The following is a 26,541-nucleotide window of genomic DNA, read 5'->3' on the forward strand; positions in this document are numbered from 1 at the left end:
AATTCAGTGAATGAAAAGAAATATCTCAAAAGGAAAGAACAACTGGGATGGGGAAAAGTAAAGAAAATAAAGGGGAAAAAAGATATGTACATATACCCAAGATAGCTAATATAATTGTACTACTAGTTTATATTAGTTCATCAAAAAACAGTTAATGCTGATATTGTTTGATCTATTTTAGGTGCTTGTATCAGGTTATCTGAATAAATACCTTGAAAAAGAAAAAAAGCAGCAAAATTAGGATGATAGTGCTGAGCGGTCAGAGTCTTCCTTTCCTACCAGGTGGTCAGGGAAAGCTACTCTCAGGTGGAGTTTGCCAGATGAGAAGGAGATGCTCCAGTGGGCATCTGGAGAAGCAGTGTTCTAGGCATAGGTATGGCGAAGTTCAAAAGCCCTGACACAGAAGTATGCTTCATTGCCTGGAGATGAAGCTTAGAAGCCAGTGTGACTGATGTCAAATGAAAAAGCAAGGATGTGAAACAGGAAGGTGGAGATTTAGCAGGAATCTGGTCACCAGTGATCATATAGGCCAAGGCAAAAACTTGGCTTTAACTTTAAGATGGGAATCTCTTGGAGGGTGTTGAGTAGAGGAGCCACATGATCTGCTTCATATTGTAAATTAATATTTAATCACAGTTCTTGCTTATATAATGCTAGACTTAACTGACACAAGTAATTAGAGCATGTTCTCAAGGAGTCTGCAAACCCCTGCTCTGTAGCCTCATGGACTTTGTTTTGTTCCACAGCCACATAATGAACCTCAGACTTTAACCAAAAGTGACGGGCATTTGCTTTGTGGGTCACAATGGAGCTGGTATGAAAGTAATTAGCTCAGACCATCCCATCCATACTGTGAGGAGAAAGAAAGGAGCACATTCATTCACTTGGCCATCAGCAGTGCAGCAAAATGACTCCCACTGCAGTGAGTCAAGAGTGTCTTCATAATCCAAGGCAAGCACATTATGCCTTAAGTGATGCACTGTGGCCTCAAGGAAGTAAACCACCTTCCTAACTCCTTAATTTACTACTAGGCTGTGACTCAGCTGTAGGGAATATCCAGCCTATTGCTTATTTGAAATGCATGAAGCAACTTGGCTAAGCAGTGAGTCAGTTTGGAAGAAAAGAGAGTTAATGTTGCTGAGAAAAAAAATATATAAAATCTGTAGCCATTCTCACACCATCTATGTGAGATGCCTGTCCTCCAGTGCCTGCTGTTTACACACCCATCTCTGCTTTTTCACTGGCATTGCACAAGTAGTTTGATGTTTGCATAGAGTTAAACATCCCAATTTTAATGGTTTCACAGCTGTTTAGTTTATCTATTTCTATTTTTTCATGATTCTAGAAAATTAGTGAAGTCTAACAAGTGAGCATAGCTGATGGAGATCTGAAATCTCCAGTCCGAGGAGATTTGAAGTTCGGTTTGTTTACCAGACATCTACATACTATCCTTTATCTTAGTTTCTTGCCTCATGATCCCCCTCCCTGTTTCTTGCACTTCCCTGTAATTTTCAGCAAATATCCAGCTTCTATAGACAGTCTCTCAGTAGGTCTACATTGCAGAAAGAACACATTCCATGGCACCAAAGTGTCTGTGTTTGAGGAATGTTCTGGCCTGAGGAATGTTCTTTGGATAACTAGGAGGACATATCCTTGTTCCCAAAGTGCTAGGCACCACGGCTGTGCAAATCTAGTTTAGGAAAACCAGTGCACATGTTTGGAATTCAGTAAAGTTTTATTGATATAAGTAATCACCATATAAAATGGCACGTAAAGTAATTGGTCTTCAAAAGTCAGCCAGAGATGGTGTTATACATTCTGCAAATAACAAGTGTTATATGAAGATGTTAAGAAAAGTTTTCAGCCTCAAGGCAAATCATACCTTATGATTCTTTACACAAACCAGTTCCTTCCTGGGGCCAGAACTTTTACCAAATTTATGCAGAAAATAGTAGAGCCTATCGGGGCTCATCTGAAATCGTTTATCTGATTTGAACCAGTGTGTGCATCCTCTGTCCTGTTTGTGAACAGCTAATGTATGGAGAGTCAATCAAAGAACATGTCTTTGTCTCCCTTCCCAAGTTGTAGGCTTTAAATCAAAGAGAAACTGAATCTAGGATGGAATGCAGGAGGGGTAATTTAGATGTACAACCTCATGACCTCCCCCTGGATGCATAACTTGAGCATGAACATAAAAGTATATGCATGTGGTAACCCCTGTTTCTCTAATAAGGGCACCCTTCCTTCAAATGATTGTTTATTTTAGTTGGAAGGCAACATTGTGAATACTTAAAATTTTTGTTCCCTTGATTATCTTTGAAGTAACATATACATATGGCATATTTGCCAGTATAGATTTTTCATCCCCATCTGGTAAAAATTAGTATGAGATAAATAATTTAGCTTCTTCCTGTTCCGATACAATTTCATTACCCTCTTCCTTGATGCTGTGAAGTCTTCAGAAATAATCAATTGTTAAGTGCTTTTGCATTCCAGCCAAAGCTGAGCCTGGAGGTTTCTGACATGCTGACGTTCTACTCTTTTCCTCTGTGTGTTGTGAAAAGAGGTGGCCGATTATTAGCAAGTGGCCCCTAAAGAATTGCATGCCTGGTGGCACTGCCTGCACAAGCACACTGACTGCTAAATCACAGTATGAGGAACTGTGACGTGCAACCAGCTTGACTGTTCAAGAAGTGCAAATCACTTTTCAGGATTAAAAAGATAATGATGCAAAGCATAAAAAAGAAATTTCGGAGCGATTCGTTACATATTCCTTGTGACCCAGTGAATCTCTCCTTAGTCATAGTGAATACTGAAGCCTCTGTAGTCCACTAATGGCTTTGAAACAGATATTTTTGCATTCATAAGAAAAAAATCCTACTACTTGTTATACTGGCCGTATTTCTCTGTTCTGGCTTGACTTGAGGAATCTTATGCTGGAGTTGTAGGAGACTGCTTGCTAGACTGTGGAGGGCATTGAACACCAGGCCAAGGAGTTTGGATTTTATCCTGTAGGCAGCAGGGAGCCATTAAAAGATTTACAGCAGGAGCGATGTAAAAAATAGGCCTTGATTTGGATGCATGTTTAGTATAAAAGTGCAATGATAAGATATATTAAGGGAGTGTTACGGTTCTGTTCGCAGCATGAATATAACTGGAGGATTCAGCTCTTACTAGCTGTCTAGTTGAGTTTTTATAGCATGCAAATTTTCAGAGCCAGCTGTAAGAGCTTGATGGTGAAAGAACAAAGAATTGATCATGTGAATGTAATTTAAGGAGAAATTCTTAGTGATGCTGATCACTGGTAACACAGAAAAACAAGCATTTTAAGGTGTGACTGGAGAATTATTTGTTATTTTATTTGAGTTCTTTCAGACCGCTTCTATGCTATATGGTTACCTTAGGTTTTACGTACTCCCTGCAGGGACAACTTAGGCATTTTGCATTCTCATGCAAATACCTCAACAGTCTGCACTGTTCAAAATGAAAGCCGAAAATTACTCAAAATAGCAATGGTTGTACAAAGATTATGAAATATTAATCATTTGTATATATTCTCATAATGCACATTATGTTACTTCATTGTATTCTCAACAATGGTCATGCTTAGGTAACAAATATTTGAAAACTTAAATTGTCTATTTTGATAAAGAGCTGTAATCTCCTTACTTCAACGTATAATGTTGCACATAAAATTATTAAAATTCTTAATATAAAATGTTGTATTTTCCAGAAAATATGAAATAAAGCCATTTTAATTTCACTTATGGCACTGGAAGGTCAGTTATGAACTGCAGCTGTATACTTGCTCTAAGCAATGCAGTAAAACATTGACTGTGGAATTCAGACTTCACTGCAGTGGTTTCTGTATAACCGTGGATAAGGTGTTAATAATAATAAGCTGCGCCACAAGACATGGCAGGTTCATCATAAATAGAAAAGTGTCTTGCTTACTGCGACATATCTACACATCTCAACGTTACATGTCTCTTGTGCAAATGTGATTTAATTCATGATAGAGACAGTCATATTTCAAAATGTCTTGTTTTAATTAACTTTTTCAGAACTTCTGTATACCAGTTCTTAGTTTCTCATGAGACCTAGATTTTGGTTATTGTTCTGGAGATAAATGTGTGCTGTGCACTGGAGCATCCCAGAGAAGATGTCGGGTTACTTCTCTATTCAGTTCCTCTAGAAACTGACTTTACAGAGGAATATAACCTGGCTAGGACAGTCTTTCAGCTTTTGTCCTGAGCTCTAGGTTTGGTCAGGAAATAGACATTTGCTTCAAAAGAAGAGAGACAACTTATTTTCCCGTACATCTGTTAAATTGGGGTGACTGAGGAGATTTCCAATAACTATAGGATTATAGGATTGAGAAGAATAAATTATGAGAATTATTAGTCTTTTTCTTTTTCATTCTCTTGTTTTTCTTTGCATTCTGTTTCTGTTTCTATTCCTGTTCTTCTCTCTTGTTCTCTTTCATGTGCATATGCCTGTAAGTCTGATTAATTCATTGCCATTTCTCCTTTTATCTGTTACACACATTGGTGAAGACGCGATAGCCTAGTTTTTGTCAAAGTGTTCTGTAGTCATTCCTTAAAGCATCTCTAGGGTAGGTCAGTGGAAAGAAAGTACCCAAAATATGCTGCAATACTTTTATGAATATTTTACCAAGAAAGAATGAACTATTAAGGCCATTCTCTAGGAGAATGTTACATGGACAGTTTTATGTAAGATAAATGGAAAGCTTCAGCTTTATGTGGTGCAGAAAAAGTAGCCGAAGGATAGGCTGGCCAGCTGGGTTTCTTCTCTGTTAAAATTATTTCTTCCCTGAAGCACCCAGGAGAGCCAGGGAAGACTACCTGATCCTCAGGGCCTTGCCTTCTGGGATCATAGAAATCAGATTATTTTAGAATAAGAGCCACCTTAAAGCTTCCTCTAGAAAGATATTCTTTCCTGCTCTGAATTTCTTATCCAGAAGAAAGTGTTAAATAGATTCTAGTGTGTTCATATTTCTGCCTCCATTTCTTTGATGCCAAAAAAAAGCACTTTAGAAAATATTTTTTAGAAGACCTATCAGAATCCATTATAATCATTGCCTTTGTTGTCATTGTTATTAAAATGCCCCTTATTTGTCATTTGAATGCCATAACTGTTCAAACAGTTGTAGGAAACTAGAAAAGAAGTCACTGCTTAAAGATAAGTTGCTATTAGATTTTTCATTATTGTTTTTGTTAGTAGCCTACATTATGAAGGTAGGATTAGTGAAACTGTTTTAGAAAAATAGGAATGAGGCAATGATGTTGCGCTTTTTGTGGTATAGTAATTAAAATCAGACAGGCCAATGTCATTTGGGCCATTAATACTGGGTTATTTCAAAATCCCTTTAGCATTATGGGGGGATCACTGACACACATTATTATAATTTTAGTTTTAGAATCTTGGTATGTTTTAAAGTCTGAATCAAAAGCTTATGCAGGGGCAGGGGAGATAGCTCAGTGGAATAAGGGCTTCTCTGGCAAGCGCAAGGGCCTGAGTTCAATCCCTGGTTCCACCAAAAAAAAAAAAAAAAAAAGCTTATGTAGTGATACCTTTGAAAAAGAATCGCTACTGAAAGCACTTCACACACATACCATTCATATGTAACATTATCATATATAATATTGACCCCTCACAGAAATGGAGAGGTACTCCTGTATTCTAGCTGTCTTCTTTGACAATCACCGCATTTTATATAAGTTTCAACTGGAGGGATGAAACATTTTCTTGCCTGTCACATAAACTGAAAGTTAGGGTGAGCAGAGAGATCCAGTGGTCAGTGAGCATTGAGAGATATGCTAAGTCCTTCCCGTGCATTCCCTCTCCAGTAGTCCCTAGACAGCACTTATTACTGTTTGTGTAGATGTAGGATCAGAGCACACATCAATTGACCAAAGTCAGAAAGCTGCAAAGTGGGCCAAAGTAGTGTTGAATAAAACTCTTCAGAGAGGCAGAGCACACCAGTAAGGGAGAGGACTGAAGCTTCAATACATATTGGAATCATAGGCTTAGAAGGGATTTAACTTTGAGACTTTAGAGTAGCTATTATCTGGGTGAAAAGGAGCAATTGTAGTTGCATTATGGGCTTCTTTGCTATGGTTTTCTTCACCTGTATGTTACGGAACTTCTCTCTCAAGCCAGAGGGATTCAGATCTATAATGAAATTGTTGCAGAGTGGTACTGTCAAGATTGAATCAGATCATGGTATTCACACAGGAGGCTGCCACACTGTCTGGCGCACAGTAGGCTCTCTGTAAATAGCAGTTCAGAATGAATTCTTCCATCAGAGTCTCAAGCTAAAGAATTGATTTCTACTCACACGCCTGGCCAGTGATGGCTATTAACTTCCTCTCCTTTAGCTCCAGTCAAGGGACAGATGACAAGAAATGGCTTCTCTACTATTTGCTGTCCTCCAAAGAAATTTGCAGATGTCATGCAGTTCAGTAGCTCAATGGCCCTCAGTGCCTCCTCTGTCATCCTTAGTATTGGGATAAGGGCTGTGTACCACATTCTGTGGTACCAGGCTGCACACACTGTAGTGAAAAGCATGAGTTAAGTGAGTCTCTGCTCTTTTTCATTGCTTTCCTAACTGTGCAAGTGAGAAGACTTTATTTGAAAATCTTCAAAGAAACAGACTCCTGGTTATCATAAGTGAAGCTCTTGTACAAAGACAGAGCCTATCAACTTTAGTACCACCCCTACCCAACACATGTCAAAATTATGGTTTTCAACACTGGGATGTTCTGAACTACTAAAACGTTCCTACATTTCCATCTTGGTATAATTTTGTTTTCAATAGTTTCCCTACCTTGTTAGACTTTTCAGTGTGTCTAGGAGGAAAAAACCCTTCTCCTTTGCCCTACAGTTTGTTGAACCTCTACGGAAGACTCTTCAGCATCAGTAAGCTTTAAGTTTTCAGTATTTACAACAGCTGTTGAAAAGCAAATATATATATATATATATATATATATATATATATATATGATAGTTAAGATATACTACTAATTTCTCTTAATTCATTGAAAAGAAAGTTTTGTGCTAATATTGTAATATTGATATTGTTTGGACAATTAAATGCTGATTGCTTATTCTCTGTGTAACTAAAGATAACAACAAATAACATACTAACCATTGTTACCCTCCTATTGTCTTGAAACTTTGTTTTATTTTTCCTTTTTAAAAAATTTAAAATATACAACTCCTTATGCTTAGTCTCCTGCTGCATACAAGTAGAAGTGATTTTCTTGCATATAGATTTTGATCACACTTTGAATCTATTACAGAGAGGAATATTACCCCAACTTAGAAAACTTTGTAGGAGTAATATGTAGTTCATGGACACAAATTAACTCTAGTAACCAGGAAAATTTGTTTTCAGAATTAATTACTGATATTTGACTGACTTTTCAAAGCACATTGGTCAACACTGGCCCATAATAATACACATAATAGCCAAAAACTAGGAGTTAGTCCCCCTTTTAGAAGAATTCATCATTTAGAAAATAAAATTACTTTTTAGTAGTAATTTACTATTTAACAGTGTGAGCCCCTCTAAATATAACATTATGTTCATACAGTCTCCCTGAAACATAATTTTTCTTTATTTAACTGATAAATAAAATATTACAGTTATTTATATTAATCAAGTACCAGGTAATATTCCAACACTCTATACACTGTAAATCTTAAATCAGGTTAAACATCTCAATGTCATAAAACATGATTTCCTTTTGGTTAAAACATTGTGACACTTTTCTTATACCTTTTAAAAAATCTTCATTTTTGTGATCTGTAGCCACCCTACTGTGCAATAGCACACCAAAATTTCTTATTCCCATCTCCCTGCAACTTAGTACCCATCGACCAGCCTTGCCTTATAATTTCCTGCCGCTACACTCTCCAGCCTCTAGTAACCACCCCTCCATACTAAACTTGTATGAGATCAACCTTTTCATATCCCACATGTTAGTGAGAGCATGTCATATTTTTCTTACTGTGCCTGACTTATTTCACCTAACACAATGACTTCCATTCTATCCATGTTGTATATGGCAGGATTTCATTCACTTTGGTGGCTGTGCAATATTTCATTGTTTATATGTACCACATATCAACACATTTTATCCACTCATAATTTGAGGGAGACTTAGGTAGATTCCATGCATTGGCTGTTGTGAATTATGGCGGAAGTGACCATAGGGGTGCAGATGTCTCTTTTAACATACTGATTTCACTTCCTTTTCCTGTAGTAGTGGCATTGCTGAATTATATAACATTTCTACTTCTGGTTATTTGAGAAATTTCCTTACTGTTTCTCCAAAAACTGAAGTAATTTATACTTCCATGAACAATATGCAAAGGTTCCCTACTGTATCTATTTTGTCTTTTTGGTAATTGTCATTCTTACTGGGACAAAAAGATCTTTTGTTGTAGTTTTGATTTATGTTTTCTTGGTAATTAATGATCATGCCCTTTTACTTTTTCTTATACCTCTCAGCCATTTTTATATATTCTTCTAAGAAATGGCTATTTCAATCTATTGCCCATTTTTTCATCAGATTATCTGTGGTGTTTTGTTTTCTTCTTTGTTTGCTAATCTGAATATCAATTCCTAGTTATATGTACAGTTTCCAAGTGTTTTCCCTCATTCTGTAGGTTTTTTTCTTCCCTATAAATGTGTATTCTTTGTTGCACTGAAGGTTTTCAATTTGACAGAATTCCATTTGTCTTCATTTACTCAGATTTCCTGTGCTTTTGGAGTCTTATCCGAAAAGGTCTTGGGCATTCATATGTCATGAGAAATTTTCATAGTTTCAGGTCTTACATTTAAGTCTTTAATCCATTTTGGGTTGACTTTTATAAGCAATGAAGAAAGGGGCTTGCTGGTTTCATTCTTTTTCAAATAGATGCCCAATTTTCTATTTTATGAGTTTAAGGAAGACTATCCACTCTTCAATGTGTGTTTATTATGCCTTTGTTAAAAGTGAGGAAGCTGTGGATACATGGCTCTAATCTTAGACTTTCTACTGTGTTCCATATATTGGTTTTTATAACAGTGTCGTGCTGTTTTGGTTATCATAACTTTGCATTTTATTTTCAGCTCAGATTTTATAATTATTCATGATTTGTCCTTTTTGCTCAGGATTGCTTTGACTACTCAAGGCTGATATGTAGTTCATTCAAATTTTGAGTTTTTTTCTACTGCTGCAAATGATATCATTAATGTATTGATAATGATTGTATTGAGTTTATAGAACATTTTGGGTCATATGGACATTTTAACAATACTGTTTCTTACATATAATCAACATATATATTATATGTTCCTATAATATATGTGTCCCCTTCCTTTTATTTCATCAATGTTGTTTTTTAATTTTCATTGTACATATATTTTATCACTTTGGTTAAATTTATTCCTACATAGATTTTTGTAGTTATTATAAATGGGATTGCTTTCTTGTTTCCTTTTTAGATAAATGATTCACTATTAGTGAATAGTAGTGTTACTGATTTCTGGATGTTGACTTTGTATGCTACAACTTTGCTACATTTTTAATCATTTAGTAGGATTTTCTATGTGTAAGATTATATCATCTGCAAATAGTGAAATTTGACTTCTTTCAAATTTGGATGCCTTTGATTTCTTCCTCTTGTTTTACTACATTGAGGAGAACTTCCAATTTTGTTTAACAAAAGTGGTGAGAGAGGCATTATTTCCTGTTTTAGATGGTAGAGATCTTTCATCTTCTCCCATTCAGTATGACATTCTCTGTTGGCTTATTGCATGTGGTCTTTATTACATTGCACACATTCCTTCTGTATTTAACTTGTCCAGACTTTTCTATAATGAAGGGATCTTCAGATTTATCAAGGGGCCAGTGAGATACCTCAGTACTATAAAGCACCTGCTTAGGCAAACACAGGGACTGTGGTTTGTTCCCAGGTACCACATGCCACACCAGCCTTACCCACAAGGCAGGCTGAGCCAGCCACCAAAAAAAAAATTATCAAGTGCCTTTTCTGCTTCTATTGAGGTGATCCTGTGGTTTTGCCCTTCATTCTTTTAATGTTGTGTATCACATTCATTGATTTGCATATGTTGAATTATCATTGGATCACTGGGATGAATTTCATCTGATCATGGTGAATAATCTTTTTAATATAATGTTGGATTTAGTTTGATAGTATTTTGTTGAAGATTTTTACATCTATGTTCATCAAGGATTTCCCTTCCTCCCTCCTTCTGTTCCTCCCTTCTTTCTCCTTTCCTTGATTCCTTTCACATTTGGTTATAGCCTGGCCTGGCTTAGATAGCAGAGTGGTTCTGGCCTTGTAGAATATGTTTGAAAAAACTTTCCCCTTCAACTTTTTGGAATGATTTAGAACAACTGGTATTATTTCTTTTACCAGTATTTGCTAAAACTTTGCCCTGAAGCCATCTTTCCTGGGCATTTCATTGATGAAAGATTTTCTGTTATGAATTTAATGCCATTATTCATTATTGGTTATTCAGGTTTTCTGATTTGTTGTGATTCAATTTTGTGAAGGTCTGTATGTCCAGAATTCGTCCATTTCTGTTGTTTATCAAATCTGTTGGCGTATAATAATTTGTAATATCTCAAAATACATTATATTTCTGTGCTATAAATTATAGTCTCCATTTTCATCTCTGATTTTATTGATTTCATCCTTCTGTCTAGCTAAATGTTTATCTATTTTATCTTTGATTTCTGTGTTGATTGTACATTCTTTTTAGTGTCTACTTTATTAATTTCTGTTCTAATGTTATTTCTTTCCTTCTATTAACTTTAGTTTTCGTTTGTTCTCATTTCTGGAATGTATTTTTGTAGAATGAAGAAAATGTTTGCCATATAATTTGATTCCTAAATGGTCTGTTTTCTAGAAAGTTTGGATTAGCATAACGTGACTTTGGGATACTAACATGTTCTTGAAAATGTGGACCATCCCTATTTGTCACAAATCTTAATTTCCTTCCAATTCATTCTGCATTTTGTCACCAGGCTTGGAGAAAAATGAGGTTTTTAAATGATATAGTTTCTATATTATGACAAAAATAACACCTTTCCATTCCTGTAAGGGATATGTTGTTTTTGTTTCGTCTCCTTTTTTCTTATTTCAGTGTTTTTTTTTAACATTGACTGAATAACCCCAATGTGTGATGACACTTTATGGAATTATATAAAACCCCACAGCAAACCAGTGCTCTGGAGCTAAAACATCATCATAACAGTGCCCTAATTGTAATTTCAATATGCCATTGTTTGAATGGCTCCTTAATATTGTTATAATTTTTGTTTGTGAAGAACTAAAGACAAAAAGCAATATGGTGATGACATATTTTGTGGGTTCACCATAAGGTAAATTAAAATATCTCAGAAATATCTTGGAACACAGAAATGCTACCAAGAAATTTCATTGGAACCATATGAGGAAAAATAGCCCATGTGCATAGTGTTCATTATAATTAGCATTTCTTTTCAAATACTTGCTAATTACCATGTGTACTTTTAAGTCACTTTTTGCATGGTTTTTCATAAAACATGTTTTTAAACACTACATTTCTTCAATGCTATGGCATGTAGCACTGCAGCCTTTGTAGCCTCTGTACACAGAAATGAAAAATTAGAGGAGCCAAAACATTTTTCACCAAACTGAGCTTTGAGGAGAACATTAAACATGGAGCATAATTCCTGTGCAGTCCTTATTTTTGGCAGAATTTATATCCTAATGTGTTAATAAAACACATTTAGGGAGACCTTTCTTTATAAATTGATTTCATAGTTTAGAGCAGAACCTTGTAAACAAAAGAGAATTTCTTTGTTTTTCCCTGGTATTCTGGACGTGCATTGTCAGAAGTAATCCCACATTTCATGTCTATGGAACTGTACAATTTTCAGAGCTTCTTACACATATATCATTCCCTGGAATCCTTGTCTACAGAGTAAGGTGAACAGGACTGATAGACTTTTTAAAAACCATTTTACAAAGATCAAGCCGATAGAATTTATTTAAAATTTTGAGACCCAAAGCCCAAAAGTGTAAGCTTAGTAGCCATGTAGGGTGGTGCGAGACTCTAACCCTGCCCTGTGGGTAGTGGAGACAGGAGGCAGGCAAGTCTGAACCCAGAGCTGGCAGCTTAGCAAGACCCCTTCACAAAAAATTGGAAAAAAGATACCTTCAGATGTAGCTGAGTGCCGAGGCTTGGGTTCAATTCTCAATCCTGGAGAAAAATACAGGTTTTGTGCTAGTGTCTTGACACCAGGAAATCTTATCCTCATTTGCAACACTAGCATTTCTTGTCTTTATTATTTATTTGCTTTTCTTCTTTCTTTCTCACTTTTTTCTTCTTCACTCATCCTGCTTTCCTCCCCTCTTCTGTCCATCTATCCTCTCTTCCTCCCTCTTTTTCAGTTTTTTTTAATTTTAATTGGTCTGCAGACCACTTTCCTCCTATAATCATGTATGCTTTTTCTGTTTCAGACAAGTTCTGACCTGCTTTTCCTTTAAAACAGTCTTTAAAATATATTGGCACATTCCTTTAAACCACGTGTAATATGCAGGGTCACAATGCTTTAAATAACCTTTAAAATGTAGCATCACAGTCCTTTAAAGTGCAGTGTTACATTCAACCTTTTTTGCATCATATAAGAGAGCTTCTAAGATCTCATCATATTATACTTCATTTTATATCATTTCATCAGGTATGTATTGATTACTAGTATAAGTCAGGCATTATATTGGATGCTACCCTGAAGTATCTCATAGTCCACTGGATATTTAAGTCAAAAAACTATACTCCCTTGATTAATAATTTTGCCTAGCAGCATTATACTGGGTGAGTATTGATTCCTTCTTCCTCAAACTCTCCTTGTGCAAGCTTTGAACTCACTAATAATGAAGTTCACTCACATCAAATAGACCCTGAGAGAGAACATCAAAGCCCTGAAAATAATAATTAGTCCTGGATTTTGAGATCACTCATGGAATTGAAGCCTGTCTAGAGAATATAGGTAGTTATATTGTTGATACACCTGGGTATCATTTATACTTAAAAATTTCATTTATTTTTTAATAGAGTTAAAATTCTGATTTTAATCTGCATTGCATTTTTATTGGGCTGGGGAATAATTTACACACACAAGTGAGACCTGCTTAAATCACCTGTCAACTTTAAATCTAGAAAATTAATTATCATCAGAACATGACACAGAATTAAAAGAGTGACCCACACTGTTAGCAGTAATTGATAAATTAATTCAATGAACAGACCATTGCAAATGTGAATGGAAGAGGAAGGGGTAAAGAGGGAAGTAGAAGAATTGAAGGAAAAGGTAGGTTACTTAAAATGCTTTTATAAAATATGCTGAAAAGAGAAAATGTACCTCTAGCCTTGCTGTCAAAACTCTCTAAGTGCTCACCACTGTATATGGAAACTGCTTTTGTTTTCTGTGTTCTATGATGCCTGCTTTTGTAATATTACATGAGCATAAAACAAACTTCTTGAGAAAATTAATCTACACCAGGGTTTGTGAACTTCTCATTGCATACACATGCATGAAAGGTGATATTTAAAGGTTTGTTCTACTGTCTAGGGGCTCAGTGTTGCCATTTTGGATTATGGACAACTTCAGCTGACTCTTGCTCTCTCTAGATCCAAACAAATCAGTACAACCTATTTCAAAAGTAATCCTTGCAGAAGAAATGTGTTAAAAGGACACATTTACAGTCAACATAGTGATCGTCACAGCTTCTCATCCTGCTGAGACAGGGACTAAAATGAAACTCTGCTGATGATACAAAAACAGGGAAGCAAAGGATGAAAACCCCATTTTTAAGAATGATATTATTATCTACTTTTCATGTGTGGATTTTGTTATTAAAAATGAATTTGAGACACCGAGCTGACCTAAGTGATACAGATGTATGCTAGTTCTTTTTTCTCATGGTGGTTCTCTTCAGTGAAGCCACCATCCCAGGCTATGTTTCTTTGGACCTAGCTCCAGATCCAGCAGGCCAGAGATCCTACATTGTCCCCAAACTTTGCCTTCAGTGCCTGCAGCAACCCAGGGCACTGTTGCATTTCCTGACTGTAACAGACAATAGCAATTTGCACAAGTCTTAAACTTTTTTCTCACCAAGGACATTTTGGGTGTATCATTGGATCTTGAGGTTATTTGCATATATCTGACTTACGGGTCATGCTGATAATACCTTCTTCACTTGCCACTTAAAGTCTGTGTGCAGCTCTAATTTTCCCTACAGAGACTGGGTCAGTGGCCTGCTAACATCTATGAGTCTAATACTTATCTAATGTGTTCTATGGATGCACACCACTGACATATTGGGGTTTTAAATGTTTTCTTCCCGTCAGTGATATTTCAATATCCAAAGATGTATTTCCCCCTTCATAGTGTGAATAAGTTGGCAAAAAGAAGCAATGAGGGCCGGGGAGATGGCTCAGTAGAATAAGTGCTTCCCTGGCAAGTGCAAGGGCCTGAGTTCAATCCCTGGTTCCGCAAAAAAAAAAAAAAAAAGCATTGAATTTTATCTTTTTTACTGACAAGCTATAACTCCTTGATGACTGTACATTAAATATGTGGCATCTTTTTAATTCATTTACTCATCCTAATAGCTAATATTTATCTAGTGTGTGGAGAATGCAGAGCTTAGCACTTGCTACCTTCATTAAACACCTGCTATGTGTCATGACCACTATAATAATTCCTTCCAGGGCACTAGTGGGCATCTCCAAATCAAGCAAAGTAATTTCCTCGATACATGTCTACCCGATCACCTCTGAATTGGGCTTCCCAGGCTTGGGACAAAGCCAGTTCTGTGATGTATATGAATCAGTGCTGAGACATCCAGGCAGCTACAACCCCTGTCCACACTGGTGGTTCTCACATTGTTAGGAGGAATGCTTATTTTTTTCCCACATTTAATAAAAAAAAAATTGTCTCTTCCGCCTACTCATTCTGACACTGGATAAAATGACAATGTCATGCACAGAGAACAGAACACTCCTTTGGTTGCTTCAACCTTCTTTTCTTGGCTCATTTTCTTCTCCCTACTGAGATTTTGAGTCCAAATTTAGTGGGGATGACTAAGAATTTACCAGGATATGACAGATCATTCAGTTCATTGAGTCCTTCCTTGCTGTTTTCCAATAGTTGTAGTCATTGCCAAGTTTTCCTTCTAATGTTATAGGTGCCATGTCATTCATAACAGATACTAAATCATCCATGCAGGATACGTCTATGTGATGACAGCCTCCTTCTACATACTGCTGATTTTATTCTATGGTGTCTAGGAAATTCAATGAAGACACTTTACTGGTTGGTACTGCTGAGTTTGAGAATTTCAAATATTTAAATATGGATCACTTAAATCTAAATGCTGTGAAAAGCAATCAAGTGATCTAATAATCAAGTATTCTACCATAGGCTAGACAGTATAACCTTAAATTTTTTCAAGGACAGAGATTTATAAATAAGTAAGATGAGTGTATCACAAGATCATGCTAGTGATGTGGATAGAGTTAAAGGTGCACAGATATTAATATAATCCATAGTGATTATGAGAAATCATATATTATTCTAGAAATAATCATAATTGAGGTAGGTCTGGAGAGATGAGAGAAAAAGCAGTAAAATGACATTGTAAGCGAAGGAAATGAAAGACACCTAGAGGGCCCAGGAGATAGCTCAGTGCAATAAGTGCCCACCTGACAAGCACAAGGTCCTGAATTCAGTCTCTGGTTAAAAAAAAGAAAAGAGAAAAGAAAAGACACCTAGAAAGGCTGATATGGTTCTGTTGTGGCAGTCAATTCTCAAAGGCATAATGGTAGCTGACTATTGGAAGACTTTAAATGTCACGTCAAGGTGTTTCTTGTTTTTGAATAGCTATGGTGAATTCATCCAAAGTTCTTGGGGAAAGGAGCTTTGCTTTTAGGAGGTAAATCTGTCAGCAGAGGATAAACGATAAGTGTATTTGTCAACTTTCTGATTGTGGAAAAAGTATCTAACACTCACAACATAATGGGGGTGAGGTTTACTTTTGGCCTCCAGTTTTTTTAATATAGAGAATAAAATACAGAATTTCAAAACAAGATGGTTGGAAATTAACAATGGTTGTTATATTACATATTGTTACCATCAAAGTAGTTGTTCAGATTAGCAGATATAGACATACAAAATTGATCAAACAATTAGGCATTAACTGTTTTTTTCAATTAGCCAGTAGAAATTAGTAGCACAATTATCTTAGCTATCTTGTGTGTGTATATATATATATATATATTTCTTTTTTTTTCTTCTCTCTCTCCCAGTTGTTCTTTCCTTTTGATCACTTTCTTTCTCTTTCACAATATCTATTGTAGCTTTTGGATTTTATTTACTCCTCCAGTTCCTTACACTAGGAAAACAATCTGATGTTTAAACATGTGGGTCTGACGGATGCAACTAGAGACAATACTCATAGTGGCTTACTGTTTTAAAGGTTTCCATCCATACTCTGTCTGCTATATCTGAGGTAGAAAGAGCATGGTGGAGGAAAGCCATTGAACTCAGGGCATCCAAGATAAGGAAAGAAGCCATAGAGAAAGGGATCATACCTCCTAATGGCCCACTCAACTATGAAATGGCCATTGGATTAACCCAATGGCAAGCTTAGTGTTCTCATAGTTCAAACACCTCTCCAAGAGTCTCTTAATCCAGTCAAATTGATAATAAAGATTAACCAGCAAAACAGTAAGAGGCTCTTACAGGAGACAGACCAGTTAGAGGGAATAAAGGCACAAACTAGTGTAGTGGTGATAAGAATGGAAGGTGATGGTCATGGATCATGAAATATAGAGCATGTGAATAAATAAATGTAAAGACCCTCTAAAAGTAGATTGCAATTTCTAAGAGAGCAAATGCAGGGAATTAGAGTATAGCGCAAGTATGAGTCTGTACCTCAGTACTACACTTTCCTTTTATCTGTTGGGAATTCCTGGCTTCAGAATCACAGCTGAAATGACATGCTGTCTGTGAAGACATTCCTATGGCCTGCAGGCAGAAATGAGTCTGACTTCCTCCATTCTCATATGATAACTCTTTTATAATGGTAGCCACCTTATCTCCAGGCTTATTTGGGTCCTGCAAATCTTTATTGATGTGTCTCAGTGTACACACTATATACCTATGAATTTTTAGTACCATCTAAGCACATAATGTACCAATAAAAATGTGTATGAAATAAATAAATGCTGCTATCATACTATACAGTAAGTTCAGTCCTCGGGGGGAAACTGCTCAGAAAATACTGTGATTCGTCTTTCTTTATTCTTGGTCAGCCATATCTTGTTTGTGTGACTAAATGGTATCCTCAGCCTTGGTTGTATGCATTATTTACCAGATTTGTTTTTCAGTGCTTTCTGGCACATTATACATGTAAGATGATTTTTTTTCCCAAATGATGATTTGATTCCCAAAGAGCTTCAGCAGAATTCTGGGCAGTTGTCCTCATCACTAGAGGAAATGTGGAGATCTTAGTCATATTTCCTTAGAAGCATACCTTGGCTTTTCCTACATCAAGAAATCCTAAAAGAGGAGTTTTCACAGCCCATAAATAGAACTCTCTAGTTCCAACCATGTGACACTTGCCCTAGAAGTATATTTCTTCTTGAGTAGGTTAGATTTGAGGAATCTTCTGAGAATCTGGAAAGTGTGCACCTAATCTGAAATAACCCCCAAAGAAACTCCAGTCCATATACCCTTGAGGCCAAATTGGGGAAATCAGTCAGATTTCTGAGTAGAATAGAATTTTTAGATTCTAAGAAAAGAACAAAATGGATTTAACTTCTAGAGAAATGCCAAAGAACATATCCCTCTTTGCACAAGTGACTTAGAGGAATTTAGATATTGTTGCTCAGCTAATATGTGTTCGTTAGCAAGATCTCCACTATGTAAATGGAGGAAGATAATACCATGGAGACACTTTATGAAACACTGATGTCTTGCGATAGTTTTTTTTTTACAATTGTAATTGCCTACACGGATTCACACAGACATCTACAGACACACACATGCATGTATGTGCACGCACACTAACTTAAAATAGGTTTTCCAAATTGCCATGAAACACTCAACATTGTGTTAGGAGTTCTTCATTTGTATGGCCCATTACAAAGTAAACATGCCCAAAAATTGTACTCCAGGGCTCAAAGCTTCCCAGGGTCATTCTCTCATGTTTAGTTGTAAAATTATTGCAAATTCCTTGCTTTATATTGATTTGCTTCTAAATATTACTATAAGGCAACAGGAAGGGGAGAGGTGACTTTTTTCTTTTTCTGAGCAAAGGTCACTGATTTTAGAAAAATCAATTTGGTTTACCTTGAAGTAGAATGTATCCCCTTTGCACCATCCTTTTTAAAACATATCCAGCCAACATTGTAACATGCGTCTTAGCCTCAGATAATTGCTAACCATGCTGTATATCTTGAGAACTCACAAAATTTCATTACAGTGCCTGAATGATTATGTTTTATTTATCCTTGAAGGGAATATAAATGCATATGAGAGCTTTATGTTTGACTCTTTTGTCCTTGACTCTTATATTTGTCCAATATATTATATTTGCATGGCTACTTCTTATTTTCCTATTACCTATTATAAACAGTGCTAATCATTGATCAGTAGTACTTAGTGCTTTTCCTAAAGTACCACATAAAATTATTATATGCTCTGGTGATTTACAGTGATAATACTTTATTATATTAGAGTGGAGGACCAGTCATACAAATTATGACATTAACAAAGTATGACCTAAATTCCTGAAAGGCATTTTAAGTTGTTCTATATGAACTTCATAGCTAGAAACATTTAATTTTTGTTTATTTACTTTTGTTGCAGGAACATTTCACACCTGAGTGCAAATTCAAAGAATCAGTGTTTGAAAATTATTATGTGACATATTCGTCAATGATCTATCGTCAGCAGCAGTCAGGCCGAGGGTGGTATCTGGGTCTGAACAAAGAAGGAGAGATCATGAAAGGCAACCATGTGAAGAAAAACAAGCCTGCAGCCCATTTTCTGCCCAAACCACTGAAAGGTAAATTCAATATTATGGGTGATTGTACCAAAAATTTTATTTAAATCAATCCTTTGTCACAGTTTTGAAAGTGAAGAATAATTCCTCCACATTTAAGCCATTTCTACAAAAATTTACAAACATTTACAATACTTAAAAATAGATTATACCCAGGTAATAAAAATCATAAAATTATGAAGCCATTGACAAGAGATTATATTCTCCTGATTTGAATTTGTTTCTGTGTTCATCTACATAACAACACTTTACCTAGGCGGAAATAGCTAAATCACTATCTCAGATAGGTATGAACCACAAATTATGCAAACATTGTATATGGGTAGAAACATAGATGTTAAAATGTGTATACACTTGAATCTCTATTGGAAATCCCCTTGGATGCATTCTATGGCCCTGTCAATAGGGTCCCAAGAATTTTGACTACTAGTTATTGCTACTAGACGAAAAGCATATTAAGGAGGTGGAAGACAGAAATAAACTCTGGAAGATAGGGATATTTAAAGTACTAAGAAGGGGAAAATATCAGGCAAAGGAGAAGAAAACTTCACAAATACCCAGCCTGTGTTTAGAAGTTTAAACTAAGGGTAGAATGCCTCCTTCCCATCAAAATCAGCATAGCACTGTGTTTTGCAACTTGGTTTCTGCAGACAGACTGCATGAGTTTGAGTCCCAGCTTCACCTTTCATTAACAGAATAGTCTTGAAAACATTACTAAATTGTGTGTGCCTGAAGTTCATCTATAAATTAGATTATAGATTAAATAAGATAATATGCCAGTATCTACTGTCTTATAGTTCTTCATGAGTATAAGCTAGTACTGTTATTTGTAGCCCAACAATAATAAATGTTACTGTTGATTAAAGAATTACAGTAATATTTAGACTCTTGGAGAGTTTAATTTTATTTATTTATTTATTTATTTTTTGCAGTACTGGGGATTGAACTCAGGACCTTGTGCTTGCCAGGCAAGCGCTATTTCTACTGAGCTATCTCCCCAACCCAAAAATACCTTTTTAAATTTTTTGAGGGGGTACCAGGGATTGAACTCAGGATCTTACACTTACCAGGCAAGCACTTATTCCACTGAGCCATCTCCCAAGCCCTGAGTTTAACTTTATATTATGAAAGAAATAAAGGTTTTTTTAAATGTTTTAACTTTAATATTTGGCTTCTACAGTGTGCTATAGATCACATTCAAACATCTAAAAGTTTTAGTACATACATCTTTCATTAATCCTCTCGTGTATAATTTTAAGGGATAAAAACTGGCCACTAGAATTCTTTATACAGTAATGTACAAAGATGAGATTTTGCTTCATTTGACCTCAGTGACTCTCTGAGTACTTCAAAGCAGGACATGTCACTGTTAACTTGAGGCATAGAAACCTAGAAATCAGAAGTAAAGGGGGAGACCAGTGTTATATGCCCAAGATTTTTCAATTTATTTTCTTTTCTTCCCATTTTTATTTTTTAATTGATAAATAAAATTTATATGTATTTTTCATGTACAAGAGATTATATAATGTGTATATAGTGAAGGACGGCAAAACTGAAGTAAGTAGTGTAAGCGTTGCATTGCCTACTTACTGTGTTTGCTGTGAGCGCACTTGAAATTGGTTCTTTCAGCAGCTTGCAACCCAGTGGAAGGCCTTCATACTGTCTGTATGTGCTTTTCAGTGGCCATGTACAAGGAGCCGTCGCTGCACGATCTTACGGAGTTCTCCCGATCCGGAAGTGGGACCCCGACCAAGAGCAGAAGTGTCTCCGGTGTGCTGAACGGAGGCAAATCCATGAGCCACAATGAATCAACGTAGCCAGTGAGGGTGAAAACAAGGGCTCTATAACAGAACCTTACCTCCAGATGCTGTTGAATTCTTCTAGCAGTCCTTCACTCAAAAGTTCAAATTTGTCAGTGAGGTGTATTAAACAAAATAGGCAGAGTTCACTCTTCGATCTGCTAAAAGAACTTGTGCTCATCCATACTAAAGCCCCATAATTTCAAACAAGCTTGTGCAAAAGAATGCCAAGCATTTATCAATGAATTCAATCTAGGAGGACTGCCAAATTTTCTCATGATCTCACCTATATTTTGGGGAAGATCAACCAAAAGTAGTTCACAGCACTAATGCTCATCAAAATTTGCTCTCCAAACAAGAAAAATTAAAAGACCATAATTATTCTTTAAAAACAGAATAAAAACTAAACTAAATTAACTGCTACAGTGTTTTATAGGGGCAAACACAAATATGTGAACTGTGTTGTTTTCTTGGCTTAATGTTTTCTATCTAGGCTTGATTCAGATGTATTCTTGCCTTTCATATAGTGCAACTTTATGATTTCTGAAATTCAGTGGTTCTATTTGACTCTGTGTCACTTAATCCAAATCAACCAAATTCAGGGTTGAATCTGAATTGGCGTCTCAGGCTTAAGGTAACAGTGTTCTTGTGATTTTCCTTTTTATTCTTTAGATCTGTAGTATTCTGGTTGAGCTCTTGTGCTGTACTTTGTGCGTAGAAATTGAGTTACATTGTCAACCCCAGTCAGCAAAGATAATTTTAAACAAGATTATTCTCAGTTGTAGATTTTTCTTGATTCCATTTGTGTATCATGTTAAACTACTGTTGCGGCTTCTTGTATAAAAAGACAGGAACTGTGGAACTGTGATGTTGTCTTTTGTGTTGTTAAAATAAGAAATGTCTTATCTGTACAAGTATGAGTCCTCCTGTAACTGTATTTGGCACGTGAATATTGTGTACAAGGAAATGTTAAGAGTGGTTACCCCTAAACAACATATATTATACTTGCTACTGGAAAAGTGTTTAAGACTTAGCTAGGTTTCCATTTAGATCTTCATATCTGTTGCATGGAAGAGAGTTGGAATCTTGGCATAGAGTTGCATGATATGTAAGATTTTGTGCATTAATAATTGTTAAAATCTGTGTTCCAAAAGTGAACATAGCATGTACAGGCAGTTTTCTGTCCTGTGCACAAAAATTAAAAAAAAAAGTTGTTTAATATTTGTTGTTGTATACCCAAATACGCACCGAATAAACTCTTTATATTCATTCAAAGAAAAATCCATCAGTGTGTGTTTCATTGAGTATCCACTAATGCCACTAACTGTATTACAAGCTGGCTTAAACACAGAATTATGTATATAAGGCACTGCCCTCAGATAATCTGCAGTATAGATACTCATATTAATATGAACACATCATTTTTTAAGAATTTTTAAAGCCATGGTGTTATGTTGAGCTGTAGAAGACTCAGGTCAACAATTTCAGATACTGCCGCCTTGAACATGAGGTAATCCTTTTGCTTCAACGTCCCTAGTTTTGGGATTACAGATGTGTCCCACCATGCCTGACATCCTTTTAAGAGGTTTAACTTACTTTAAACACTGGTAAATCTCATTGAACTTCCTCATCTATTGAATCATACTAATTTTCAATCAGTGAAGAGAAATAATATATTATCTTCTTGTTTCTCCAAGTCCTTTAGAGTTTGGTTAATGATTACTTTGTTACTGATCTTGTTTATTTGTTGTTCAGGAATAGTGTAGCTTGGATCATAATTTAAAAAGTCAGCACATTGGTGTATTTGGGTGTTATGACTTGTGTCTATTTGTCCCCTCAAAGTCTCATACAATAGGTGATGCTTCCTTCAGAGGTGGCTGGATCTACAGTGTGTGATTGATTCATGGTGCAATGCTAGGACTAAGGGTGCTAGGATTAAAAGTAGATAGAGTATAAAAGGGACAGAAAGAAGCTGCTAAGGTCCCTTGCTTTGCTGCCTTCTGACCACCATGAACTATTTCTCAGCAATGCCTATCTGCTGTGCCACCCTGCACTGGCACTATCTGACTATGAACTGAGGCCTCTACAAACCTTGTTCAAATAAACCTTTCCTCTTTTAACTGGGGCTGTCAGGTGTTTTGTCTGAGCAACCAAAAATGTATCTAAGACATTAGGAAATGTGAAACGTAGAAGAGGATGAGAATTTCCAGGTTGAGCAGTTTACTCTTTGCATTCTTGTTAGCTACTTTAAGTTGTTACTAAAATAATATTGTGTTTAAATAAATCAATATGTAAATAGAGTTGCCAAAGAAACCTCTCCACAAGTAACAATACCACTTTCAAACGTCATCATTTCACATATACATGGGCACTTTAGTGGCGTTCCTCATAGCAAAAGATATTAGTCTTGCCACATCCTTGATAAAGAAAACAAGATTTTGTAGTCAAGTACTTTTGGAAAACACTCCAAACACTGTTGATTTTCAGCCTTTTACACACATGAGGATCACATGGAAGATGTACAAGACTCAGACTGAGTAGCTCTAGGGCCTGCCAAAGACTGTATTTCTAATATATTTCCAGGCTATACTGCACAGCCTGGCTTTGGCCACCACTGTACATGTTGTCCCCTTCCTCAGACATAAAGTGCATTAGCACGTTCTACCTTAAAAATCCCATTATAAGGTGCTTTGCTTAATGAAAAATGCTGAGATCAACAAACTTATTTTGTTACAAATTCACGTTTTCAGAGTATTAACACAGTAGCAGAGCAGTAGCCCGCAAGGATTTTGTAGGACATGAAATACTCATGGTGTTTTCTCTGTTTCTGTGGTTTTAGGTGAAGGATAGGAATATCCTGAATTAGATTCCTACCACAGTTTGAAAACCTCTGTTCTATAGCCTAGCACCTGATCTCAAGTCAAAACATGATCTGAATGTATATGGTATGCCCAAAATGTATGGTAAAAGTTCATTTAAAAAATTACTACAATTCAAAACAGGGCTGGGGAGACAGCTCAGTGGCATTAGCAACTGACTGGCACGTGCAAAGTCCCAAGTTCAAGCCTAGTATCTCTCTCACACACACACAAAAAAAAAGACAATACAATACAAAACGTACTACATTAAGCACTCAAAATGATCCCCTTCTCTTTGAATACAATTTCAGAAGCAGTGTTAGGAATCTTTTCTCATGAGTATCTTTATGAGGTCTAATTAAAAAAAAAAGATGGTGACCATTGCAGCTGGTGCCATCCATTGGAGAGAAAGGCTGCTAAAAACATTAAGGTGTGTCCTCTCTACATTATTCACCAGATTTGGCACCATATGACTTCTGAATCTCCCTCGATGTTAAAATTACCATGAAAATAAACATTTCAAATCAATTCAGAACAACAAGGTATCGACACCTAAGGACACTCACAAAAGATGACTTCACAGAACTGCTTCAGAAAGTGGCAAGAATTGTAAGATAAAGGTTTAAAGTGAGGGCATGATTTCGAGGATTAATCATAGAGTGCCTTTACTGCAATACCCTTTTAAAATTTGAACATCCACTGAAGTTTTTGATCGTACCTCACATGTCAAGCCTTAATCGTATTTAGCCTAGGGTAGGATATGCTACTTTCCTCAAGCTAATTACAATTCTTTGAAAGTAAAATAGGCTGTAGTTCCTCACCGAAAGCTGCTGTGCCATATGAGGGCCCATGTAGAAAGCTATAGAATCCTTAAGCATTGAGAAGCAAAGTGATCTGTGGCACTCCTGACATGACTTCCATCCTAAGCCAGTTGAGCTCATTTAAGAATTTTTCAGAGCTCAACTTCAAATTTCCAAGTTTTCCTAGAAGGCATTTTCAAAGTGAATGCAGAGAATCATGAGTCCATGATAGCATCATCTCTTCCATCTGTGCTAGCTGATGTGACCATTGTGTGGATAAGGAGTGGTAGATCTGAAATGATAACAATGTTGGTCAATTGCACCTAAATGCGCCTGACAAGCTTTATTAGCTGGAGTGTGTCATTCATACATCAAATGGAAATTTGTCATCTTAGGCAGTATTTTACACATTTTCTCGTTGCTGAAATAAAATACCAAACATGTGCAACTTAAAGGGCAGGCTTACTTTGGTTCATAGTTTAGTTCATGATTCATTTGCTACAGGGAAGGAAAAAGATGGTGGGAGGGTCAGACAGAGGAAAGCTACTCCAGGTAAGGCAGCCAAGAAGCAGAGAAGGGAGGAGCCAGGAAGAGATACAGTCTCTTCCCCGTCATCCCCAGTTATCTGTCTCTAACTAGGGCACAGTTCCCAATAGCAAGCCAGCAGTAGCAGCCCCACAATCCAATCACCTTCTACAAATCACTCCTCTGAGCATATGAGACTTTCAGAGATATTCCTATCCAACGATAACAGGAAGCTTCTTAGCATTCATATTTTTATGGTCTTTTCAAGACAGCCTACACATTTTCTGTTCTGCTTTTCCAAATTCTTTCAGACTATTCCAAGCAACCTGCGTATCTTAAGTATATTATTTACAACAGTATCTTTGCTGGTACAAAAACCTATACAGGAATATGGCAGTTCCATTGCACACGATTATTTCCAATTACAAAAGTACTTGGTAAATAGTAACTAGAGCAGATCACTGGTACCCAAATTCATGGTCATAGTTATAATGACAACTTGTCATATCTTTGACTGCTCCATACAAAATGTTGGAACTTTGTTTAAAGTGATGCATTCATTTACCTGTCCTAGAATAAAAATACCTTGGTACAAGCTATCATCACAGGTATGTATGCTCTTTCTCTATAATTATAGAGAATGGTAAAGGCTACAGTACAGTTAAAATATCATATTAGAGTGATACATACACACAAATCTTTATAACAGCATAACTCAAATGCTATATTTAATGTCCATTAACAGATGATGAATAGATAAAAATATGGTATTTATACACAATGCAGTACTGGTCTACCACAAAGGATAAATTTAGGTCACCTGTATAAAATAAATGTGCCATGAGTTCATAATACTAAGTGAAATCAATCAGACATGCAAACTTAAATAACACATTGTTTCTCTTATATGAGAAACACAGAGTAAAAGTTAAAGAGCAAAATAAAAGATAATATAAAGTAGGGAGACAGAATGTTTGTAAAATAGAAAGAGATCTAGAGACAAAGGGTAGAGGAAGAAAGAGCGTGGGATTGGAGGAAGAGATTTAAAAAATTAAGATGTGTTATGTACATGTACAACTTTCTACAATGAATATATTCTCTACTGTAAATATATATAAAATAGTTCACTCAAATATCTTTATGGACTGGTGAGATAGTTCAGCAGAATAAAGTGCCTGCTTAGGCAAGTTTTGGCAAGAGCACCTCATGCATTGCCAGCCCTGCCTCCTAGTTGTGTTGAGCCAGCCAGAGCCCAGGAGTAGTAGCACAGTCCTGTGATCCCAATTCTGGGGAGAATGAAATCAAGAGGATCAGCATGAGTCCGAGCTGTGTAGTGAAAAACTAAAGCAACCAAATGTATTAAAAGAGGTATCTTCTAATTCTAGAAGGCTCTTTAACTGAATA

General features: G+C 36.2%; 1 protein-coding gene across 5 annotated transcripts in view; it reads left to right on the top strand.

The window, feature by feature from the left end:
* Fgf13 (fibroblast growth factor 13) overlaps positions 1-22,235 on the top strand; it is a 675,218-nt gene extending 652,983 nt beyond the window's left edge. For all 5 annotated transcript variants that reach the window (XM_023699090.1, XM_012516517.2, XM_023699091.1 and 2 more), the window contains 2 exons: positions 18,960-19,158; positions 20,836-22,235. In XM_023699090.1, the coding sequence (XP_023554858.1) occupies positions 18,960-19,158; positions 20,836-20,972 (336 nt within the window). In that variant the 3' untranslated portion in view covers positions 20,973-22,235. The remainder of the gene's footprint in view (positions 1-18,959; positions 19,159-20,835) is intronic.
* The last annotated feature ends 4,306 nt before the right edge of the window (positions 22,236-26,541 follow it).

Source organism: Octodon degus, unplaced genomic scaffold (genome assembly GCF_000260255.1).
Source record: "Octodon degus isolate 3935 unplaced genomic scaffold, OctDeg1.0 scaffold00110, whole genome shotgun sequence".
NCBI classification, from domain to species: Eukaryota; Metazoa; Chordata; class Mammalia; order Rodentia; family Octodontidae; genus Octodon; species Octodon degus.